The 24,185-nt window shown below is 44.4% G+C and overlaps 1 protein-coding gene across 1 annotated transcript; it reads right to left on the reverse strand.

Moving 5' to 3' along the window:
• Positions 1 to 321: 321 nt before the first annotated feature.
• LOC147880459 (putative protein S-acyltransferase 7) lies at positions 322 to 18,940 on the reverse strand. Its single transcript, XM_087370422.1, has 5 exons — positions 18,199 to 18,940; positions 3,687 to 3,869; positions 3,187 to 3,486; positions 2,327 to 2,563; positions 322 to 1,514 (listed from the first exon to the last, which is right to left on the reverse strand). Exons 1-5 carry the CDS (start codon positions 18,292 to 18,294, stop codon positions 966 to 968), a joined length of 1,365 nt encoding a protein of 454 aa, XP_087226548.1. The 5' UTR covers positions 18,295 to 18,940; the 3' UTR covers positions 322 to 965.
• Positions 18,941 to 24,185: the final 5,245 nt, after the last annotated feature.

Below are 24,185 nucleotides of genomic sequence, written 5' to 3' on the forward strand. Positions count from 1 at the left end.
ACCCCAAGCCTGTGCATGCCCCCCCCCCCCCCCCCGCCCCGGGCGGCCTGTGCATGCAACTGGTCCTCTCTCTCTGCCCCCCCGCCCCCCCCCCCCGACCCCAATCATTGAATTTCAAACCCCCCCTGCCTTGTGTATGCGACTGGTCCTCTCTTCTAACCTTCCAGCAGCCCTCTCTTGCTTCCCCTGGCACATTGGATGGCAGTATCAGTATAGTTAAGCACCAAATCAGATACAAAACCCACCAATATCTCAGATCTTGCTTACCAAATTAGGACTACAGACACCCAGGTTTGGCAGCAGCCTGTAATAATCACGAGAAAGCCCTCTCAACACTGTAATATTCTATGTGAGGTCTTGCTCCCAGCAAGATACATCACTGTATCATCATGCAAGCAATTGAGTGAACTACAGTGAACAATATCTTAGTGGCACCTTCACGTACGGAGCACAATTCAGTACTATTCATTGAGAATCTTTAACAGAACTGTTATGTCCAGGCAGTGAGAACTGCTGTCCCCATCATTTGAGCAACATGTCCTCCATTCATGTGCTCTCTTTTAAATGTGGTACAGGATTCCCTCCTTGCAATTGCACCAGGACACAAGTATCCCTTTGCAAAGTATGCTTGCCTAGAATCATGTACTAGTATGTCACTCAATATTTGATGCCGTCCACAAGAAAAGAATCCACCGACACGGCCACTCTACTGCAGTCTACAATAGATAAATGGCTTATAAGCTATACACAGACAAACGAAGGCCAGATGATGGCTGAAAATCATGTTACAGTTGAAGGTGTCAGAACTACACCTCGCAAGGGAAGGATAGTATTACGCCAGAGGTGTTTATAAACTACATCACACGAAACATTCTCCCGTCTTCGAGGATATCCAACGTAAACTGACAATCAGTTTCAAGTTTCTAGCAATTCCTTCGCAGCAGTGGTAGAATTTATCTGTCTGCTCATCTGTTAGTAGATGGAGTACTATGGCCATTTCCACGGCTCCCTTCTCCACCAATACTTGAAGAAAGACCTAATATTTCAGGGGAAATCTCCCAATTTCCACTCCTGCGACCCCAACTACTACGCCTTGGATTTACCCCGCTTCGAATGTCCCGGCTTTCATGAGGAAGGGGCTTGCCAATCGCCTCAGCAAAAGCATCCTCGTATCCTTGTTTCATTTCATTGCTGACAGCCACATTGTTACCAGTCCACCCTTCCGCCTCTTGAACCGACTTGCCACCCACCATAGATGTCCACCCAGGTTTACTACCCATCTCAACATCACCAAAGTTCTTTCTGTTATGGGGACTCAGGATATCTAAACTTTCCCTTGATTGCACATTTGGAGCTCTGTAACCTGAGACTTCTTGCTGTTGAACCTTGGCACGAAAGTTGTTCTTGGAGGGTGGGATCCCACTGCAAAGAACCACCCTGAAGTTTCTCAATATCCCTTGATTGTAAGGATTTTCCTTGTTGTCGTAGCGATAACGAAAATTCTCATAAGTTGTCTGCCAAGCGCACACAAAAAACAATGGGTAAAGTCAATACGTAAAGTCAATGACTCTCTCTCTCTCTCTCTCTCTCTCTCTCTCTCTCTCACACACACACACACACACACACACACACACACAAAGCAACAGCAGCACAACCAACAACATCAACACTGCAACAAGTGCACTTCTGCAGACAAATGCTCCACATCAAGGGCTCTAAAACACCCCACCAATAATCAGTCTCCTCCTAGTTCCTCCCAGAATGCGACTGGCTCAAGCATCCAAACCCCGTTTCTTTAATACAGCAAGAGAAGAAGTGCTTGGAGATTCACGTTGCTACAACTGAGAGTAGACCGCAGTAAGAACACACGTAAAGAAGAGAGTTCGTCTATGAGTACACCACATCCCACCCCAGATTTTATTTCATCTTTGAGATAAAGGCAGAAATAAAGTTGCTGGGCATTGTGGTCCGTGGAAGACAAAATGACGTGCATGTGCAGCAAGAAAACAAAAAACCAGGGTGACCATCCATTTGAGGTGGGGACTGGATGGATGGTATGTAGGACTTACAGTTCAAGAAACCTTTTTAAGACCTTGCAAAGAGAAACACAAATATCGGTACTTCATCAAATGCGAGGGCAGCAGGAACACGCACATGGGTAGTGCCCATGACAAAAGCAACAGCCAGAACAACCACCCTCTCTCACCACCTAGCTAGAATCTCATTTTCCATTTGACTTGTTACCATGCATACAACTGTCTATTGACTAGGATTAAAGCATATCTTAGGTTGCTGAAAGAGATTTCAGACTATACATCGGGCATACCTGGTTTGTGCTTATCAAGTACAGATGGAAGACCGTGAGCCCACCAACAAACCAAGTAGATAAGAATGCGTATGCCATAAGAAATGCAGCGGCAGGTGCCCTTTGCAAGGCTTTCCAAACAGTATGTGGACGATCGCCTTCCATCAACTTCTTGATGCGCAATGCACACATTGCGAAGATAAAGAAGCATAATAACGTTGCCGTAAAAACAAACAAGAAAAAGTATGGATAGTTGCGCTGCAATAAAACAATAAATCATTGTTAGGCAAAAAAAAACTTTACCACAATCTCATACATAGATTTTGCAATCTCATACCCAATTTTCTTTTCAAGATAAGGGCAGGAAAAAACAGAAGTTCTCTTAGCGTGAACACAGAGAGAGCACACCATCATTGTTTTAAGACGCAAAGATGAGATGTCCTAGAAAAACACACACACACGAGGAAAAGCGGGGGGGGGGGAGAGAGAGAGAGAGCTATATTGGTTTCGGCTAGCTTCTGATAGCAAGACTGTACAAAGCAAATCATTCTGAGGCTATTTCACTTTTACTGTTGCGTCTCCAATCCATCTTAAGGAGAAAGAGAAATCCAGTACTACAAATGAAAAATCCTGCAGCTTACTTGAATGCAAATTAATCCATGAACAGATTCATATTTGTTATCTTGGATAGGATCGTGATGTATTTATTCATCCCATTTTGGTAGTCTTATGCCTTATTTTTCAGATTATTTATGTTTGAATTCCAAGTTCTTATTGGCATTCTTTATAGATATTTTCCATTCAAGCATGTTACCACGGCCATATTTTTTCAAAATGTATCACTTGGAGGTCTATTGAAGATGTATTAGAGGACGTCATACTCGCCCAATGCATTGTCCCACCCACGGACAGTGATGATCAAACCGCTCAACACAGTTGTTGCAGATTGAGCAGTGTGAACAGCGGGGAGGCCTATATAGCATGCACGTATCACAATACTTTACTTTCACAGTAACCCCATTCACAACGACATCTTTGGTTCGTGGCAGCCTAAATTTGGGCGTCTGTCCCCCGCTAAAATCAGATGATGAGTTTCCTTCCTCCTCGGGTTCTGGTGGATGTGCTGCGCGTGGAATAATACCAGGGTCCCTACCGGATGTCAGGAAGAGAAGCACTAACACCTAATCATGCCAGAAAGAACAGATAATCAGCATGACAGTTTCAGTCGGAAGTGTCATCAAATGCATGAAGGATTTAATAGCAAGAAAATTTAAGGTGCAATGTGCAAATCAGATACAACTATAAGGACCTTAAGACATCAGATAAGAAATGATGGAATACAAAACTTAGAGATACAAAGAAAGGGTTCTCAGATACTAACAGCAAAGGTATGAACCACAACCACCACCATAATTGCAATACCAGTATGGTGTGGAAACTCTTCCATGAGATGCCTTGCAACAAACACGCAAAAAATTGCTACAGGTGCCACAATGAGAACGATTGTAGCCAGCAGGGATCGAACATCGGGCCCAAAAATCAGCCTTCCACCAAGAAAGAACCTCTACAAAACCACAGTAAAAAGAGAAGCATTTGAATCAAGCTGCATTTCATTACCTGCGCCAACCAACTTTCAAAGTAAGAATCTCTGCTCCTATATCTGATTCATCATAGCACTGCAACCTTTGCATTTTAAACAATGTTCATGTTTGCAAAGGACTAAAGCTAATTCGGAAGTAAATACCAAACCTAAATCCCATCAGTTTTGAAATTGTACGCTCTTTTCCTCTGAGCCTATGAATTTCTCTATCTTGTGGAGCAGGGTAATAAAACCCGTGGCAGGCCTAGAGGTGAATAGTATACGCGAACTTCCTCAACACCTGGAGTTGATGAGAGGAAAATAGTACACCCAAGGCAAGCCGAGGGACAATAACGCTTTTGGGGATTTTTTTTTAAAAATCAGCTGCAATAATTTAACCTAACAGAAGCCTAACTAAGGCTATAAAAAATGTTACTATTGAAGAGGCATTTTACACGGGACTATAGAGCCCGTGGTAGGACTAGAGGTGAATAGTATATGGAAACTTCCTCAATGCCTGAGTTGATGAGAGGACAATAGTACACATTGGAGTGTGCCAAGGCAAACCGAGGGACAAGAGTGTTCCTAATGCTTTTAAAAAAATACAGCTGCAATAATGTTTACCTAACAGAAGCCTAAGTAAGGCTAAGAGAAATGTTACTATTGAAGGATGAAACTCAAAGTGGGAGTGCTTCATACTGCATATCTACATGCCCCTAATGTCAAGAAAGAAGCTGGATACATAGCCTCTGAGAAACGTTACTATTCAAGAAGCATTTACACAGGTGAAACTCAAAGCGAAACATCTCAGAGTGCTTCATATTGCGTATCTGCATGCCCTTAATGTCAAGAAAGAAGCTGGCTACAAAGCCTATCAAATAACATTTTTCCTTGCTATGCAAATCAACAAAAGCCCATATAGATTGTATGATATGTAAAATAGGAGACCTCTCAAGACCTTCCCAAACAGTGAAGATGTGAGGGAAAGAGGGGGGTGGAACAGTAGGAGACAGAGACACAAGGAGTGTGGGTGTGTAAAGAATGCCTTGAGCCACACCACAAACTCAAGTTTTATTAGGATTAGGTATTCACCCTATGACTGTGCGGTCGTAACATTTTAAAGGGTGGCAATGTGCCTTTACCCCAACAACCTCCCACCTAAAGGCCAATGTGCCTAAAGGGGAGAAAAGAATAAAAATTACAGCAATATACAGTCACTGTATACAAGACCATAAAATAAGAATGGTCTCAACCTAATCCCATGATGCGGCGACAATGTGCAAACCGCTCTGTACGCAAGCTCTTAGTGAGCAAATCTGCAGGATTATCATCAGTATGCACCTTCACAAGCTCAAGCCGCTTGTCTTCCAGTACCTCCCTGATGAAATGGTATTTCACATCTATGTGCTTGGTCTTCTGATGAAAGACCGGATTCTTTGCCAACATGATAGCACTCCGACTATCACAATGCAAAACTGGCATATCTCTTGTAATACCCAAATCTCCCACCAGCCGAGTAAGCCATATTGCTTCCTTGCAAGCCTCAGTGGCTGCAATATATTCAGCTTCAGTGGTTGACAATGCAATGCATTTCTGCAACCGAGACACCCATGATATAGCACCTCCTGCAAATGTGAAAATATAACCGGTAGTAGACTTCCGGTTATCTGCATCCCCTGGATGCACCAATGCATCCTGCCTACCATAGCATATGCACAAGTCTTTGGTACCCTTGAGATACCTCAAGACGCCTTTCACTGCTTCCCAGTGCCGCTTGCCTGGATTTGCCATATACTTGCTGATGACTCCCACCGCAAAAGCAATATCCGGACGAGTGGCAACCATGGCATACATCAAAGAACCAACTGCAGATGCATACGGAACCTTGGCCATCTCAGCCTTATCATCATCTGATCTGGGACAGTCCTCACGGCTGAGTTTTAAATGTGGAGGCAACGGGGTACTAATAGACTTCCCCCCCTCCATTTTAAACCTCTGCAGTACTTTGCCAATGTACTCCTTCTGTGACAGAAACAAAAGTCCCTTGGACCTATCACGAATAATCCGCATACCAAGTATATGGTTTGCATCACCCAAGTCTTTCATGTCAAAAGACTTATGCAGTTGCTTCTTCAAAGCACTAATCTCCTGCTGAGATTTGCTGGCAATCAGCATGTCATCCACATATAGAATGAGTAGCATCAAACTGCCATCCTTTGCCCATTTGGTATACAAGCAGTGATCGGTCTCACACCTATGATACCCTTGGGACTGCATGAAGGCATCAAACTTCGTGTACCATTCTCTTGGCGCCTGCTTGAGTCCATACAAGCTCCTCTTGAGCTTACACACAAGCTGCTCTTTCCCTTTAACAGCATATCCCTCTGGCTGACTCATGTAGATCTCATCATGGAGATCTCCGTGAAGAAAAGCAGTCTTCACATCCATCTGACATAAATCCATGTCCTCATGAGCAACAAGAGCTAACACGGCTCTCAAAGTAGTCATCTTGACTACAGGGGAAAAGATCTCATCAAAGTCAATGCCCTTCTCCTGCTTAAATCCCTTGGCAACCAATCTGGCCTTATACCTCGGTAAAGCATTTGAATCTACTTTGACTTTGTAAACCCACTTGCATGGCAAAACCTTTCTGCCTGCAGGTAGCTGCACCAAGTCTCATGTATCATTATGAAGTAAGAAGTCCATTTCTGACTGCATGGCTTTCTCCCACTTCCTTTTCTCTGCTCTTCCCATAGCTTCCCTGAAGCTGGAAGGCTCACCACAATCTGTCAGCATAATAAAATCAGCCAAATTGTTGGCTCCTGGAACAAACCTGTCAGGAGGCAGTTGTACACGGTTGCTCCTCCAAACAAAGTGATAGAGATGACTCCAAGGTTCAAAGGTAAGCAGTAGGATAACTCTTTCACGAAAAGGAAATTTGTCAAGACCAAAGTCAAGTTTAATATGGACCCGAGACCTGATAGTAAGCCCAGTACCAGAGAGAGATTGTCTCCTGAGGAACAACAAGCCCTATTTGAAGCTGGAAAGTGTTTCCTTTGCAAAGAGGAGGGCCATCAGGCCAAAGATTGCCCCAATCGTAAACGGAAATAACCTTTAGGATCACAACAAGCGAAAAAGGACAGCCACACGCGCTAGGAGATTTGTTTTCCTTTGGTAAAAAGCAATACTCTTGGTATGAATAATTGTAACAGCCAGAAATTGAGACTCTTACTAGGCTGCTTTGTTATTTGGAGGATGTTTATTCCCTACTAGTTTTGCTTTGTAATTTGCGAGATGGTTCTTCCCTGCTAGTTTTGTTGGTTTTTGTATCAGTCAGAAGATGGAGAGTCTCCTCTTTCTAGGCTGTATGGTAAATTGCAGAATAAGTATTCCTTGCTACTATTGGATTGCTCTTGTTGCCCGGCATGGCTAGAGCAGCACATCCATGTATCACATGCATGTTTTGGATGCTCTTGTTGCCCGGCATGGCTCGAGCAATAAATCCATTTAGTACATGCTAGTTGGTTTTTTATTTGAACCATGAGGAAAGGATCCAAGTCTAGCATAGATTGGCTGAACCGATTCAGCTTGCGGTAATGCAAGTCTAAAAGGACATCGAGTACCAGGATCTATGTTCCTAGGATCCATTATGGCCATGTGTGTGGGGTTCAAGTTAATGGAGGCGAGTGAACTAGCAAATTTCACTCAGAGTGGTGTAGTCCACTCAGTTGTTGTGCTTTGAGCTGACTTTGGTTGTAGCTCCTTCAGGCTCAGCAGAGCGTAGGTCTGCAGCATTGCCTGATGCTCAAAGGGGGGGTAGTTCCTCCACCTCCTTGTCAACAAACAAGCTCATGGTATCTAGAAGTCACTTGGTAACACTGTATGTCTCACCCGAGGTATTGTTTGCTTTGAGCTGACTTTGGTTGTAGCTCCTTCAGGCTCAGCAGAGCGTAGGTCTACAGCATTGCCTGATGCTCAAAGGGGGGGTAGTTCTATGGGACTTCTATGATGAGTGTACTAGTCACTCCACACGGATGATGCATTGATATATGGATGGACTCGCGCGCTCTCCTAGACCATATCATCATTGATAGTGATTTAAGTTTATAGCAGCAAACTTAATAGTTTGCTGTTTCAAGAGAAAGGTATGTCACGGGGACTAACTTTGGCTTAGGGGAGTAGCCCAAGGGAAGCGACACTTCCCAGAAGTCCCTAGGTGCACACACTAGGCCTACTTGCTCGGGGCAAGGCAAGGTTTAGAGGGGTCTTAATGTTAGGCCCAAGGAAACCAATGTTTCATTGGTTAGAAGTGTTAGGACTTAAGTGTGAGGGGCTTGCTACAAGGGACTCTCTGGCTGTAAATGATTGACGAACGCCTGTGATAAATCACAAATACCAAAGACAGCCGTAAATCACAAATGCCAAAGACAGCCGGCCTGACAAGGGTGCACGGGTGAAGTTATGGAGAGGTCTTCATGCTTGAACCAACGAAAAGGCTCCAGGAGTCCAACGCTAATAGAGCGCTTCCACGACAGACAACTTGATGTGCAAGCAACCCAAGGCTTGGCCGTGGAGATCTTTGCAGGTGTTGTAGCGTGGGTTGCAAAAAGAGGCGTGAAGGTTAGTTGTGAAGCACCGCTCCTGTGTAGGCTCAGAGCGACGATCACCGAGGCGCGAGCGGGGCACTCTACATAGGCATTGCTGAAGGAGAAGGGCGCCGGCGCGACGTGCGACGTTAGTCAGCCAACCAAGGTTTGAACCTTAGGCTTTGGCTGATGTGGCAGCCAAGGTGACGTGACAGGCAAGGCACCAACTGCTATGGCGCACACGTGGCAGAGGCAGTCAATAGACATGTGGCATACAAGTGACGTGGCGTCCACACGTGTGAGCTGATGTGGCAGCCAGGTGGCATGCATGTGCATATGATGATGTGGCACTGACACGTGGCAGACAGCTCAGCAGATGACATGGCAAGACACATGGCTGGCTGATGTGGCAAACCAGTGGTTAGTGTAACTCTGGTTAGTTAACCCTAGTCAGAGCTCTAGCTAACTTGACCCAACCAGACTAGTTTGGTCACTATAACCAGACTGTGACCAGTCCAGTTAGTCCAGTCGCAGACTAACCAGACCAGAACCAGTCAGTCTGGTTAGAGTAACCAGCCAGTTACTTCATCTAGTTACTTTCCCAAAAAAAAAAACAAAAAACAAAAAAAGACAGTTGCAGAGACAGTTCTAGCCATCAATTTTCACCTATCTGTCAGACTTTTACTGTTAGAAAAGCAAAGAAATCAGAGATTTGCAGAAAAGAGAAAATGTATGCCTTTGTGCACTGGAAAGATGAATTAGATCGCATTCTGAGTGCTTTTTGCAGCAGCCAGAAAAGGGGCAATACAGTTGTTGATGCTTTAGCAACTTTGTGGGTTTATGCTTTGAATTGACAGCCCATTACTGGCACAAGTTGTGAATGCAAGACAACTCTTGTTGAGGTACTTTCTTTCTAAAAAGCAAAGGCTGAGTGCATCAGTTGCTTACACAGTGTGTGTGAGAGAGTTGCAGATCTCAGACAAGTTGCAAAGATGGCTTCACAGCAGCATGCCCAATCATCCCATGAGGGAATGGCAGAGTCTAACCAGGTACAGCAGACTGAAGCTTTACAAATAAACAAAGAGAATGCCTACAGAGAGTTGATTACTCAGTTGGGAGAGGCAACAAGCGATCCCTTGTTTCACAGGATGGTGCAACCTCTTTTCGAGGGAAAGCCAGAGAAGCCTCCCTCTGGAGCAGATCAGGAAGAAGTGGTGGTGAGCAAAAAGAGGAAAAGTGCAGGTCCTCTTCCCAAGAAGAAGAAGGCAAAGCATCATCACAGTTCATCTAGTTCGTCTTCATTTTCTAGCTCTACCTCTTCATCCTTGACATCACCTCCTTCTTCGGGGTCTTCAGAGTCAAAGAAGAAAAAAAACAAGAAGAAGAAGAAGTCCAGCAAGAAGGCAGAGACTAAAGAATTCAAGGACGGTGGGAAGTCAATAAGATTTGCCACTTATAATGGCCAGTATGGCCAAGCTGAAAAGGCTATGCAGTTCATAAGGCAGTTTGATGCTGCCTTTAGCCTGGAAAAGTTCAGTGAGTCCTCAAAGCTTCGTATGGTTGGTTTACACTTGACTGGTACAGCCAGTGCATGTGGATAGCTAAAACAGCCAACTATGTAGCCCCCAGGAAATAGAAGGACTTCAAGAAAGCTTTCTATAAACAGTTTATTCCCAAACAGTTTCGGGATCATGTCCTTCTGGGTCGGGAGAGCATTCATGTGGAAGCACAAGATACAGTTGAGTCTTACAACCAGAAATTTTGGGATGCATACTTGCAGGTTTCGCCCTTCAAGAATATTTCTAACAAGACTCAACTCAAGAAGTATAGGACAGGACTCACTCCAAAGATACAGGCCCAAGTGAACACCAAAGATATTAAAGAAATATCATATCTCATGCATTCAGCCAATGTGGCTAGTCTCATGTACATGTAGGATCCTACTGGTGTGCCTTCACTACAGGCAGGGTTTCTGAGGGATAAAAAGCCAACGACCCCCAAATTTGAACAAGAGAGTTTCCCAAGGCTCAGAAGAGGGGATTTCAGCCTCAGAAGCCGAGGGGAAACCAGGTGCAAAAGCCCTATAGGGGAAGAGCACAACTTACCCCTGAACAGATTGAAACTTTCAAGAAAGAGGGTAAATGCTTCAGGTGCGGCAAAGAGGGGCATGTGGCTGCCCAGTGCCCAAAAAAGCCTTCAACTTCGAAGGGAAAAGAGGCAAAGAAGCCACAAGCACCACAAAAGCCAATGGCAGGAGGAATTCCTATCATACTGGGTCATGTTTTAAACCCAGAGGAACGAGAATTGCTGCTATCTTGGGGAAAAGTTAGACCAGAAAGCGCTGATTTTATTTGACCCAGGGGCTACTAATAACTTTATATTAGAGGATCTAGCCCTGAGGCTGGGAATAAAGACGGAGGAGTTGGGCAGGGCTATGGATGCCGATCATATGTTCTGTGGTAACAATGTGCCAATCACTCCCTTGATAGGGAAGCTCCATCTTCATGTACAGAGTTATGTGGATCAGGAAGACTTCTTCATTTCTCCATTGAAACATCATGATGTAGTCTTAGGTATGCCTTGGTTTCATCGCAAGGCAGTGAAGTTGAATCTTCCTAAAAGAGTGCTTGAGTTTGTACATAGGGGCAAAGTACATCGTGTGGTTGCTAGGAATAGAGGGGAAACTATTCCCATTGTATCAAATAGTTCTATTGGAAAGAAATAAAGTCTACAATTTCAGCCTACATGATTTTTGTAAAAGAGAGAGATGTGGAAATGCATGTTGAAATAAGTGAGGCAGATCAGAATAAAATTCAGTTTCTTGAAAATTTTAAAGATTGCTTTTATGATGCTTTGCCAAGGAATGAGTTCTATGCCATGATCCTCAAGTCTCTAGGGAGGTCGCTCCCCAATAGGCCCCATACAGAGTTAGTGCAACTCAACGAGAAGAGGTTATGACTCAGGTGCAAGACTTGTTGTCCAAGGGGCTGATTCAGCCTAGTTTTTCTCCTTTTTGTTCCCCTGTACTGCTAGTATAGAAGAAAGATGGCTCGTTCCGTATGTGCGTCGATTACCGCGCACTGAACAAAATAACCATCAAGAATAGATTCCCTATTCCACGCATTGATGATGTGCTGGATCGATTAAATGGAGCTTCAATTTTCAGCAAGATAGACTTAAAGAAAGGCTATCACCAAGTGAGGATACTGCCTCAGGATGTGCACAAGACAGCATTCCGCACTACTTTTAGGTTGTATGAATATCTGGTGATGCCTTTTGGATTGACAAATGCCCCAGCTACCTTCAATAGGATGATGGATTGTATCTTCCGACGTTACAGACAATTCACTGGTACCTTCTTCGATGACATAATTGTCTTTTCTAAGTCCGAAGAATGGCACAAGGAACATCTTGCTATAGTGTTTCAAGAGCTGAGAAATCATCAGCTCTATGCAAACAGCAAGAAAAGTGAATTCTTGACAACGTTCCGCACTACTTCTGGCTTGTATGAATATCTGGTGATGCCTTTTGGATTGACAAATGCCCCCGCTACCTTCAATAGGATGATGGATTGTATCTTCCAACGTTACAGACAATTCACTGGTAACCTTCTTCGATGACATAATTGTCTTTTCTAAGTCCGAAGAATAGCACAAGAAACATCTTGCTATAGTGTTTCAAGAGCTGAGAAATCATCAGCTCTATGCAAACAACAAGAACAGTGAATTCTTCCTGGAAGAAATCCATTACTTGGGGCATAAAATATCAAAAGATGGGATACGGATGGATCCAACAAAGATCCGTGCCATTCACGAATGGCCAGAGCTGAAAACTGTACATGAAGTTCGAAGTTTCCTAGGCTTGTGTTCTTACTACAGAAGATTTATTAGGCATTTTGCGGATATAGCAGCTCCACTCCACGATCTTACTAAGAAAAATGCAGCTCTCAGATGGGGAATTCCTCAAAAGACGGCCTTCACCACACTCAAAGAGAAGCTGACTACAGAACCAATCTTAATAGTTTCATATTTGTATCATCCATTTGATGTGGATTGTGATGCTTGTGGGGAATGTGTTGGGGCTGCATTGCATCAGAATGGTCATGTAGTGGCCTATGAGAGCAGGAGACTCCAGGATGCAGAGAGATCTCTGGGAATCTATGAGAAAGAGTTATTGGTTGTAATCCATGCCATCCATATTTTGGGTGCAGATTTTAGAGTTAAAACAAATCACCAAAGTCTGAGATACTTTTTGACTAAGACAAAGCTTTCCGAGAAGCATATGAAATGGGCAAACATGCTGTCAATGTACCATTTTCAGATTGTCCATACTCCAAGAGTTCGGAACAGAGTGGCAGATGCCTTGTCCCGAAGACCTCAGGTCAACAATGTAACTATTGCTTATCATTAGGACCTGGAAGATATGAGGGAGCAATATGCTAATGATGCAGATTTTGGTGAGATTTTACAGCAATAAAAGAGGGGCAGTCCACCAGTGTGAGGCCACTCTTCCTCCACCAATTCTCCTGCGCGCGCACAATTAGATGCATTGTCCACGCACCTGCACCACATTTTCAGCCCCAACATCAAGAATGGCATCTTTCAGTATCCCAAAGATGTACTCCCCTGACTTATACTGCCCACTTGTGTCCACGGACTTCAAGAAGGCTAAACCAAATATGCACGAGACCATAATATTGATTATAGGCTGGCGTCGAGTATCAGACCAACCATCACAAGTTATGGTGCAGCCATATTTTTTCCACTTATCCCGAAACTGTAGCATCTCTTGATCTACGCATACTGCTTCATGAGTTAGCTCCGTTGTGCGCAAAACATTGTAGGATGGAGGCTTGAAGGTAGGCCCAACTTGACCAATGGCACGAACCATCTCCAAAAAATAAGGGCTCCTCACCTTCCAATGAGGAATATCCTCTCCAAAGAAAAAACAACGAAGAGCAATGTATGCATCCTTCCGTGCTTGTGACTCCCATGCCTTTTCCAAGGTTCCCTTTGACGTTTTTGCTTTGGCTCATATGCACTGCCAGATGCATTTCCACTTACAGTACCACTCACTGAGGCATCTCCCAAATCAACCACATCTTCAACAAGCTGTTTTGCAACAGTTTTTAGGGCCACCTTTGCCTGCAATCTTCGACAAGTATCTTTCACATTTTCAAGAGGAGCGGTACACTTGTCAACCCCCAAGCCTGTGAGCCCAAGAAAATGTGCCCTTACACAAGTTGGTCCTCCATCCCATGAATGAGGGCAATATTTACATTTACAAGTGTATTGGCCCTTCCCCAAAGGCTTTAAGGCCTCTACAAATTCCCATTCTGGTCCTTTTTGTCTTCCCATCTGCAGATCTACAAGCTGCAAATTTGCAAAAGAGGGCAAATAAGGCATTGGGCAAAGGAACAATTTCCAAAGAGGGCTTGAAGCCCTTGCAGGCTGCCCTGTTAGATGGCAACAGGAAAAAAGAGCAGCCATTGCAATTACCTTGATGCTTGGAGCAGGTAGAGCGTAGAGGCAAGCTGCGGGCTGCACTTGTACGGTGACCACTCACCTCCAAAGCAAGTAGAGGGCAAAGGGCTGCCTAAATAGAGGGCAGCAAGGTGCTGAAGAAGAGGGCAAACTCAAGAAGAGTGAAGGGCTGAGGGGACTTGGGAGTCGGGACTGAAGAAGAGGGCAAAGGGCTGCCTAAATAGGCTCTTGAGAAGAGGGCAAAGGGCTGCCTAAATAGAGGGCAGCAAGGTGCTGAAGAAGAGGGCAAAGGGCTGCCTAAATAGACGGCAAACGTCTGCCTAAATAGGCTCTTGAGGCAGCAAGGTCGGTGTGCAAGCAGAGAGTCGGTGAATCGTGATTGGAATTTGGGCGTAGACTGTACTATGTAGTACGTACGACCTTTCTTGGGATTCAAGAGCCTTCACAAGGACATCATACGGATTCAAAAATAGGAGCCAAGCAATAATATAATGTACGCATCCCGAATCCCCCCCCAAAGGCACGTACGGACGTTCGTACGTACAGCCGTACGAAATCCGTACAAAAAAAAGGACCATACGAAATCCGTACGAAAAAAAGGACCATACGCGTACGGATGCAACAGTGTTTACAACGACCTTTCATAATACGCACGGATGCATCCGAGGATGGGCTAGGTGCCATTTTGCTGCAAAAGGATGATAGAGGCGATCTGCAGCCAATTGTCTACATCAATCGCTCACTAATAGGACCGGAGTCAAGGTACGCTGCCACCGAATTAAAATGTCCGGCCGTGGTATGGGGCATCTCAAAGTTGCACCCATATGTGCATGGCGCAGAATTTGAAGTCCAAACGGATTATTCAGCACTGACTGGATTGTTGAAAAGACGCAAACTACATGGACGTGTGGCCCATTGGGTTTTGCTCCTGCAAGACTACAATTTCAAAATTTCTTATAGACCAAGAAAACAAAATGAGGTTGCAGATGCTCTTTCCAGATCTCATTCAGCAGCTGCACAAAGTTCTAGTATTCCTCTTCCGTATGCTACATGTACTCCTCTTCCAATTCCAAACAATCAAGTTCCTCTACCGTCAACACAAGAGATTATGCTTGCTCAGTCGGAAGATCCAGAATGTATCAAATTGGTCAATCGACCTCCCACTCATTTTCGTGTCATTGATGGTCTTTCGTATTATCACAAGCCCCCGTTTCAACCTCGCTTGTTTATCACAGGAGTTCAGAAATCAATATTTCTATGCCTTTCATGATGGCATGTTTTTTGAAAGTCTTGACAAAAATTCAAACTCGTTTCTTCTGGCCCAGAATGTGACATACGTTGCATGAATATTTACAATCTTGCCCTCTGTGTCAAGCGTTCAAAAGTCCAACCACAAAGCCAACGGGAGACATGAGATCAATCACAGTGTCCAGGCGTTTCGAGCTGGTAGCATATGATATAATGGGTCCCTTTCCACAATTAGCTGATGGAAACAAATACATAATAATCTTGACAGACTATCTCACACGATGGGCCATTGCGGCACCTTTGAAAACAACTACAGCGTCCAAGGTAGCAGATTTTCTTCTACAAAAGTTGATCCTTCCACATGGATGTCCAGAACAGCTGCTCTCAGATCAAGGTAGCAACTTCAAATCCGAGGTAATGCAGATTGTAGCTAATCGTTTAAACATTAAGCAGCAATTTGCAAGTCCACATCATCCAAATTGTAATGGGCTGACAGAAAGACTCAACAGAACAATCAAACTAATGTTGGCAATGTACATTGATTCACGTCACTCAAATTGGGATGTGTCGCTCCCATACGTCTTGGCAGCATATAATACTTCGATTCATGAATCTACCAGACTGAGTCCATTCGAATCATTGTATGGAAGGGCACCAATTTTTCCACCGGAATTGGGAACAATACCTAGAGAAAAAATCAAATACAAAGATGCACAACAGTCGGCAGATTACCTTTCAGATGCTTTGACCTTCATAAAACAAAATGCAGCTGCTCACTTACAGAGAGCACAGGGCAAGCAGAGGATTTATTATAACAAAAAGCACAAACCGGCAGCATTCTCTAAAGGAGATCTTGTAATGGTACACTATCCAACGAAGAAGAAAGGTCTGGCAGAAAAATTCCTGGCGAAATGGATAGGTCCTTATGTTCTTCATCCAGTGGGCAAAACAACCTATGCATTCGAACGATGTACACAAGGCCGCAGCGAAACCAAGACCACTGCGCATATAGTGCGAATCAAACCTTCCCACTCCCAGGAGGTTGATTTTTCACGAGGGGGTAGACGTGACGATGTGGTGTCCACGTCAGAAGATCTGCAACCTCCTGCCACGTCACCAACAGGACCAACCAGCCCTTCGCCACCTTGCAGTCTCTATTGTCCAGCTCACCCGTGCCCTCCCCACGCCTGTTGTATCTTCTTGATAGAAGATTGCCGTTAGAGGCACCGTTGTATGACGCTCCTGGGAGTTTTCCTTATATTGCCGTTAGAGGCACCATTGTATGACGCTCCTGGGAGTTTGCCTATAAGGAGTAGAACTCCAAGAATGAAGGCAGTCTGGTAATGCATTTCTCGTGCATGCTCTGACTTTGGCTTCGTCTCTCTTTGTGGGTTTTCATGTAACACTGGGTCGTTCCGTTTGGCCTTCACTCACGCTAGCTAACGATCCTAACATCCCAGTTGTTACGGTACTAAGAAGTTGGAGTAATGACTGAAACCTTTTCAAAAATTATGTTCGACAATGTGTGGGATAGCCTGATCCCATGTCAGCATTCTTTGCCAATAGTCTCAATGTCACTCATCTGACCTCCACACATTCGGTGGATGAGATGGCAAAGGGAGGAACCGCTTACTTAACGGAAAATATTCAAGCCCGTACTCTTACTGCGTTTAGCTAAATGCTTTGAGAGCTCTTTTTTGGGAGGTGATTGCTCTGCTGTTTTATCCCCCTCAAAAAAATGGGCTTGGCGTCAAGTATATCAGTTGGTATCAAAACAAATGCGATCCCCAGCTCTCTTCAATGAAACCTACCCAGAAAGCACTGGCAGATAATAAACACCCACAGCTAGTACTGGCCCATCTTCTTAAGTCAAACTTTCCACAAAATACCTTGAGGTAAACAATTCAAGTGCGTCCTTCAAGAATTGAGCCAGCAGAATCTCATATTTCTCGTATTTAGAATCCATTACTTCAGTAAGTACTAGAAGTTGGAGTGATGACTCCAACCTTTTCAAAAACAGTTTGACAATGTGTGGGATAGCCTGATCCCATGTTAGAATTCTTTGCCAATAGTCTCAATTCCACACATGGGTGGATGAGATAGCATTCTTTGCCAATAGTCTCAATGTCACTCATATGGCTTCCGCACATTGGGTGGATGTGATGGCAAAGGGGGGAACCGCTTACTTAACGGAAAATTTCCATGCCCATACTCTTACTGCGTTCAACTCAATGCTTTGAGTGCTCGTTTTTGGGATGCGATTGCTCTACCCTTTTATCCCCCTCAAAAAAAATGCGTCAAGTATATCAGTTGGTATCAAAACAAATGCGATCCCCAGCTTTCTTCAACCTACCCAGAAAGCACTGGCATATAATAAACACCCATGGCTAGTTCTCGATTTCTACTATCTACAATAATGCAACCAAGAAATTAAATGCTTTGAGCCCATCTAACTAATATACATTTCACACATATACGATTGTTCTACGGATAGCATCAAGAGGGAATATGAGCAGGTATTTAAGCAAAGTCAAGAAACCGTGCAAAATTCATTGCTGTGGTTGACCTACGGTCAAGGGATAAACGGCCCAGTAGGCAGTGGCCAAGCAATGTCGAACACAGTCCAAAAATGTTCTGATTTCACTCCACAAAAGCACCATCCTCATGGACGCTAGCAATTTTGACCAAATCGTCCCTTGTTTACACCTGGCCTTCGAAAATAGGACGGCTCTGTGTGAAATACCCTAAAACTAAGTTTGACACAGATCTGCTCTGTTTGTGCCCGACAGAAATTGCCAATACTTCTACCAAATGTATGACAAGTCACACAAACGAAAATCCACATGAACATAGTATTTGATAGATCTCTCTCTAGAGTCCACAAAAATCACGATCACGTGACCTTTTTCCTACGGCTTACGACAAAAGAAACCAATGCTCGTGCCCAAAATCCAAACAAGATGGAGAACGTAATAGAGTGTAGACACAGATGCTCACATTGCTCCCTTTCCAAACTTGGTACACGCGTTTTCCGCTCATATTTTGGCCTGGGTCGCGTGCATTGCTCAGTTGCGGACTAGGTGTTACGTACATCCTCACAGCGACACCAGCTTACGTTCGAGTTTGGTAAGCTACAGACACCTGTGAGAGTGAGGAATTATGTTTTTCACAGCTCCAGGAGGCGCGGCGTGCCTGTAGGCTTGAACTTCTTAGCGCAGAACAGAAACCTCCTGCGCATCAGCAAACGTGTTTCTCCGCCTGCCACGCACAATTTTACCACGCATTGTTGCGGGACCCGCTGCGAGAGAAACCGGGGTCCAATGAGCACCAGGCAGGCTGCCGTTCGAAAAGGATCCGACGGTACGGCGAAGATTATGAGCCGGGCCGAGAAAGATTGCCAAGAAATCCGCTCGCGATCTCGCTCAAGGGAGCCTGAAGGAAACGTGATCCGGAAGGGACCGAGTCCAGAAGAACAGATGAAGGAGGGAGCGCAAAGAACGATGCGGAGGGGAGGCTCACTGCACGAAGCAGGGATTTTGAAAGGGGGTGCGGCAGGGGAAAGGGGAGGCGAGGAAAAAGAGGGATGGGATGCAAAAGCTTGAGGAGGGGAGGCTATGGCGGAGTACAAAACAGAAATGTGTGGCTATGGCGGATACCATAAAGCGCAGAAAAGGTTTGGCTATGGCGGAAAACAGAGCTGTGAGAGAGACGACCTACCTTTGTGTGTGGCAGAGGACCGTTTCACACCCACTCCTTCATTTAAGTCTCCTTTACGCCTTTACCCCTCCCCTCAAAAAAGGGTTCCGCCAGCTCGGATGACAATTGACACGTCACTCCCCTCCACGTTCTCCCTCGTTATGCCACCACCCCTCCTCCTTACTTGCCTCTGGAGCCCGCCTCCCCATGCACACCAGCAAACCTAGGAACAGCGGCAGTTAGAGTTGGTTCCCGCGCTCTCCAAACCTGTATTATATGCCATGGCCTTGGCATAGAGCAGCCTCGGATGGCACACGTCCCCACGATAGGGGAAAATCGTCAACCGCTTGCAAACCAGGGCCTTCGGGCCCTACACTGGAATTTGGATCGTCATACACTCCCCCCAAGCTCCTACATGCAGGGAATCGGTGCCTCAGTGTTCGTCGTTTTGTAGGAAGGCGAGAGGCCGAATTCTTGTCTGCTGCGGGGATGATTTATGTTGGAAATGGGCACCGGATATGACGGGGGGCACACGAGGGAACACACCCTGCATTGGCATAGTCTGGCAATCGGTGGCAATTATGCCACTGCAGGAACCAACTCTTACCAGAGCCCTTTCCCATGGCTGGCACATGTGCCAACTGCGCTGGCATTCGCAAGCTCAGTGCCGCCGTCGTCCTCTCGCCAGTCCATAGGTTGTCGTCGTCTCACTGAATAACATTTGAACTTTTGGGGCCCAAGTGAGTTACAAGGTCTGAAAACTAGATCGAGCCCCACAATGCCCGAGTGGAAAGGAAGAAATTTCGTCTCACAATGTCAGCAAAAATTTTGGGGCTATTCGTGGGAGCGCAACAAACCCTACAATATTTGGGCAAACCGTGGCATATTTGCTGTCATGGGAACAACCATCAAAGACTTCTAGCTGCCAAGATGGCGCTGGGAAGCCACCAAGTTGGAATTGAGGCCCCTTGTCCTCACCCACTCTTCCCATTATGCAATTGGAGTGAATCACTACCCATCGTGTAGCTGGAAGGAGTCAAAACCTATCCCAAAACAAGCACGAAACTCCCAACGTTGGAGCTTCTAGGTGCCAAGGGCTGCCCTTGCCCACCCCACATAAGAGATGATAATCTCCGTTTGGCCTACTCCATTACAAGGTGGTTTGCTACGCGAACGCATGGGGACTCCAAAAATGATAATCTTCAAATGATTAGAGAGAGCCGGTTGGCTCTCGTGCTTGCCCTTGCAAGAAAACGGGCGGGCAATGTGTGTTTCGTATGTTCCCCCTCACTACTAGGTGAGCAGGAATGCCCGAAAATGCCAAGCCTATCCTTATTCGCACTCCTTGCCAAACTACCCACCACGCCATATTTAACTAGTGAATCGCCCTAGGGGAGACAAGTCTCCACCTGGGCATTTTGGGGCCCAAGGTGCTCCATCCCAATCGTATGTCACATTTTTAGACCTCTTGTCTCCTTTTTCATCAAAGATGGGACCTGTTATAGGTTTTTCATCAAAGGTGGGAGAGCATGCAGTCGTGGGAACATATCTGCTCATGTAGTTGTGAGCAAGAATGCTCTCTTACACACCCTACGGACACCCGATGAAACAAAACTTTGAACTAACAATTCGTAAGCAGTGTATGCCTCTCTATTGACGTGCAGACACTTTGTTAGCAATGGGCAAGGGGTCTTGGGTGCCCCCATTTGACAAAACCAATAATTTTCGTGCATGTGCGCACCATGTTAACTTATGCCTCTTCTCTCTCACAGGTGGGCACTAATGTGTAAACACCCTCACACCACCACCCCACTTTGGGTCCCCACTGTTTCGGTGTGCTTCTCGGACATTTTTCACATGCTTATGACTCGAATTAGCCTATTTTGAGAGAGCCAAAACAAGCACACATATTGCAAAACACTGGAATTGACCAAATAGGCCAGCATAGAGGTCAAAAAAAGAAGTAACCAAGCTTCTCAATGCAAAAATGCGAAGTGCTTTCATATGTCTTTATATACTGAATCTACTTAGCAATCCCAAGAGTTGGTGTCGTAGTGCTCATGGATGTGCTTCTTGGTTTTGGGGAAATACCCCAATGCCTAATTAGCTCCCTCCCTCACCCATTTTCGCAAGAATGCTTGTGTCAACAAGACATATATTCAGATGTTACATCCCCACCCTTACTTCTATTTGTAAAGTTGATATCCTTCTAGCTTTCATCTTCACTACATATGTAACTAGCTCGTCTTGCTATGCTTGATTTGTATAGTTATGAGGGTGAAAGCAGTTCTCGTGACTTTCCTTTGCTTAATGGACTCCTTAAAGTTCATGGTTAGGACACCAAAAATGACACCCTGAGAACATTTGTTGGGGTCATGCACAGCAACAAGGGAAGTTAGGTCACAATTGTACCCCCACAAGGCCCACCAAATCCACCTTTTTGTCATTGCTCACCCTCTCTCACACCGACACTACCATCCATGAAGCCAATGCATGCATCATAAGCACAATCATGACTCTGCAAAAATCATTGTTCAACATTGCATGACATCAACACTAGAATATGTCTTACATATCAACAAGTAATGGCCCTTGCACATCAAGTTTGATTTAGTGACATCAACACTAGAATATGCCTTGCATATCAATAAGTTTATGGCCCTTGCGAGAACAACATTCTAGTGGTGTGGCTCCAATGCTAATCATAAATTTATGGTATGGGAGTAATGATTGGAATGCTTGGCTATTTCTAAAGCAATAATTAAGTTGGCAACTCCCTCTCTAAATTAGCTAACCAAAATCATATTTAGCAAACCAGAGCCTATGAATTGACCTCAAGAAACACATGACCTGACCGTAGATCTCTTCTAGCTCACCCCCGAGCACATTGAGGTCATGTATAAGGTCCATGGCTTGACCCTATCCCAATAGACATCTATGTCCCATACCATGAGCATCGCCTCTACAAGCGAGACATTGGACTTGCTTGCCAACCTCCGATGCCTATGGCTAAGATCCATACTCTAGGTAATGGACCCTCATACCAATCTATAACCTAGGACATGGGTGAATATGGCTTGAATGATTTTTACCCCTTGAACCTCTCTTTTGGATGGTTCTCTTAACCATGGCCATGTGGCCTTCTGCCCTAGTCTAAGAACCTTGCCCTTTAGGGTCTCCCCTACCCTTGGGGTTGGTAACCATAGTTAGCCAAGGATTTAACATACTTCTCCCTTTATGTCCATTTGTAAATGGAGAAGGGGAACCTTTCCATAAATTTCTCTTCCTATGGTCATACCAATTCATAGAAAATGGACTATGAATTGGCAATTCTCTCTTTATATGGATGTACCTACCATAAATTCCATGTTACATTAAATCTTACGATGGGACTCATTCTCGAGTCCTCGTCCAAAGTTAGGTTGGCATGCATAAATAATCCTTGTAGCATCCCATATCATTGCAAGGAGGATGCTTATGCTAGACACAGTAATAAGTTTTTAGTTCAACTAAGGCCTCTATCTCATAAGAAGATCCTATGTCATGAGATATACTCCTGTAAAATATATGTTAGACCTTTTGCTAAGGTTTCTATTCATCTACCAATACCACATATTTATTTATCCTTACGCATGGAGAAGAAAAGTAGATGATTACTAGAAGTAGATATGCATCCAAAGCCAAACAAGAGCAATATCAAATCCAATATCAAGATATAATTTTATTCTAACAAGATTGTACATGCTTCTATCCATGCATAAATATGCAAGAATTTTCCAAATGCTTGCATTTTAAAATCTAGGGATATTAAGCACAAGCAAGCTATGGCCTATAGCCATATCGTCATTAAAATCATGGGCTCGACATTGGGGCGCACCTCTCCCAATCTAGTCATAATTTTGAAACATTTGTTCTCTACATATTTTATAGTATGGTCTATCCTTATTGTTTTACATGTTTTCTAGTATGAACTATCCTTATTGTTTGGCCTTAAATCTAAGGATGATCATGGACACTCAAACCCACTTTTGTTTGGTGATAAGTCCTTTACCTTCAATCCAAAGTGTCATTTATATCTACTTGGGATGACCTTTGACAATCCTTTCTTGGGAGTCTTGCCATATCTATTCAAAGTACCAAATTGTGACATCGATCGTGCATGGCTCTCTCAAAATGGTAAAAACAATAAAGCCAATCTTAGAAAATCATTAGAGTTTGGCCATATATGTGTGCATGTCATGATTGTTTAAGTTTTCTTGATTATAAATCTTCTTGAGGCAATCGTACACAAGCATTATTTTCAAACCCCAATAGTGACAATAATGAATGCTTAGGATTGCTAACATGCATCTACTTTAGAGATGACTAGTTAGGTATCGAAAATATCCTCAATAGGCATTACTATAGTCACTACATGGCCACAAGGTATTCGTGCCCTTAACAACGTGTGCTAATCAAGAAGACTAATGATCCTTCAAATAGGACTTTTTTTCCCTAAAGAAAAGGAACTTCTATTTATGCTTGAAATAAACCACCATACAAATCAACATAAATTAAAAATGGTGCCGACCATGGAAAAAACATTGTTGCCAAAAAAGAGCCAGCCTCTTTCTTGAGCACCTAGCATACTACTTAGGGAATATCTGGAATAGGGGCTAACAACCATGATTGTGGGCTATACAACCATGTAATACCTCTCATTGTGAGGATATAGAAAATGCATGCATGCCATGCCTTGTAGGAATGCTCCTACCTTTTGGCGGTCGCTCTAGAACTCGAAGTCCCGTGTTCCCAATTGGCACGTAGGGTGTAGATGATGTATTGTTGAATGGCAACAAGGGTGGTTGCCGGAGTAGTCTATTGGCCTCCCATCACCAAACTACAGCGAGTGACCCAGATGTGCTAGGTAGTGATGCTGGCAAATATCTCCCACACATTATCCTCTATTGAAGGTGTAGGATGAATGTGGCTAGGAGGAATGCCTTGACAATCTAGACTTGAATCCAAAATGTTAGAGCGGTGGGATCTATCGACAATGCATGCCTCCCCTCTGTGAGCCACACGATCATCCCCCAAGTGAAGTCTATCTCCATCTATTGGGTGCTAGCCACTATCATCAAAGCTCCTCTATGTTGTTGGGCATCCCATAGACAATGAGGAATCATCTCAATCAATCAACTTGTACATTCACGTCATCTGCTACCCACCCGCATCTGCTCCAACTAGCCCATTGGGTAGGCCTCCATGAGCTACCATCCATAAGAAATAGAAAGTCTTCTACGGTCACA

Source organism: Dipteris shenzhenensis, chromosome 32 (genome assembly GCF_047967505.1).
Source record: "Dipteris shenzhenensis isolate YYH24624 ecotype China chromosome 32, Dip_SZ_1.0, whole genome shotgun sequence".
NCBI classification, from domain to species: Eukaryota; Viridiplantae; Streptophyta; class Polypodiopsida; order Gleicheniales; family Dipteridaceae; genus Dipteris; species Dipteris shenzhenensis.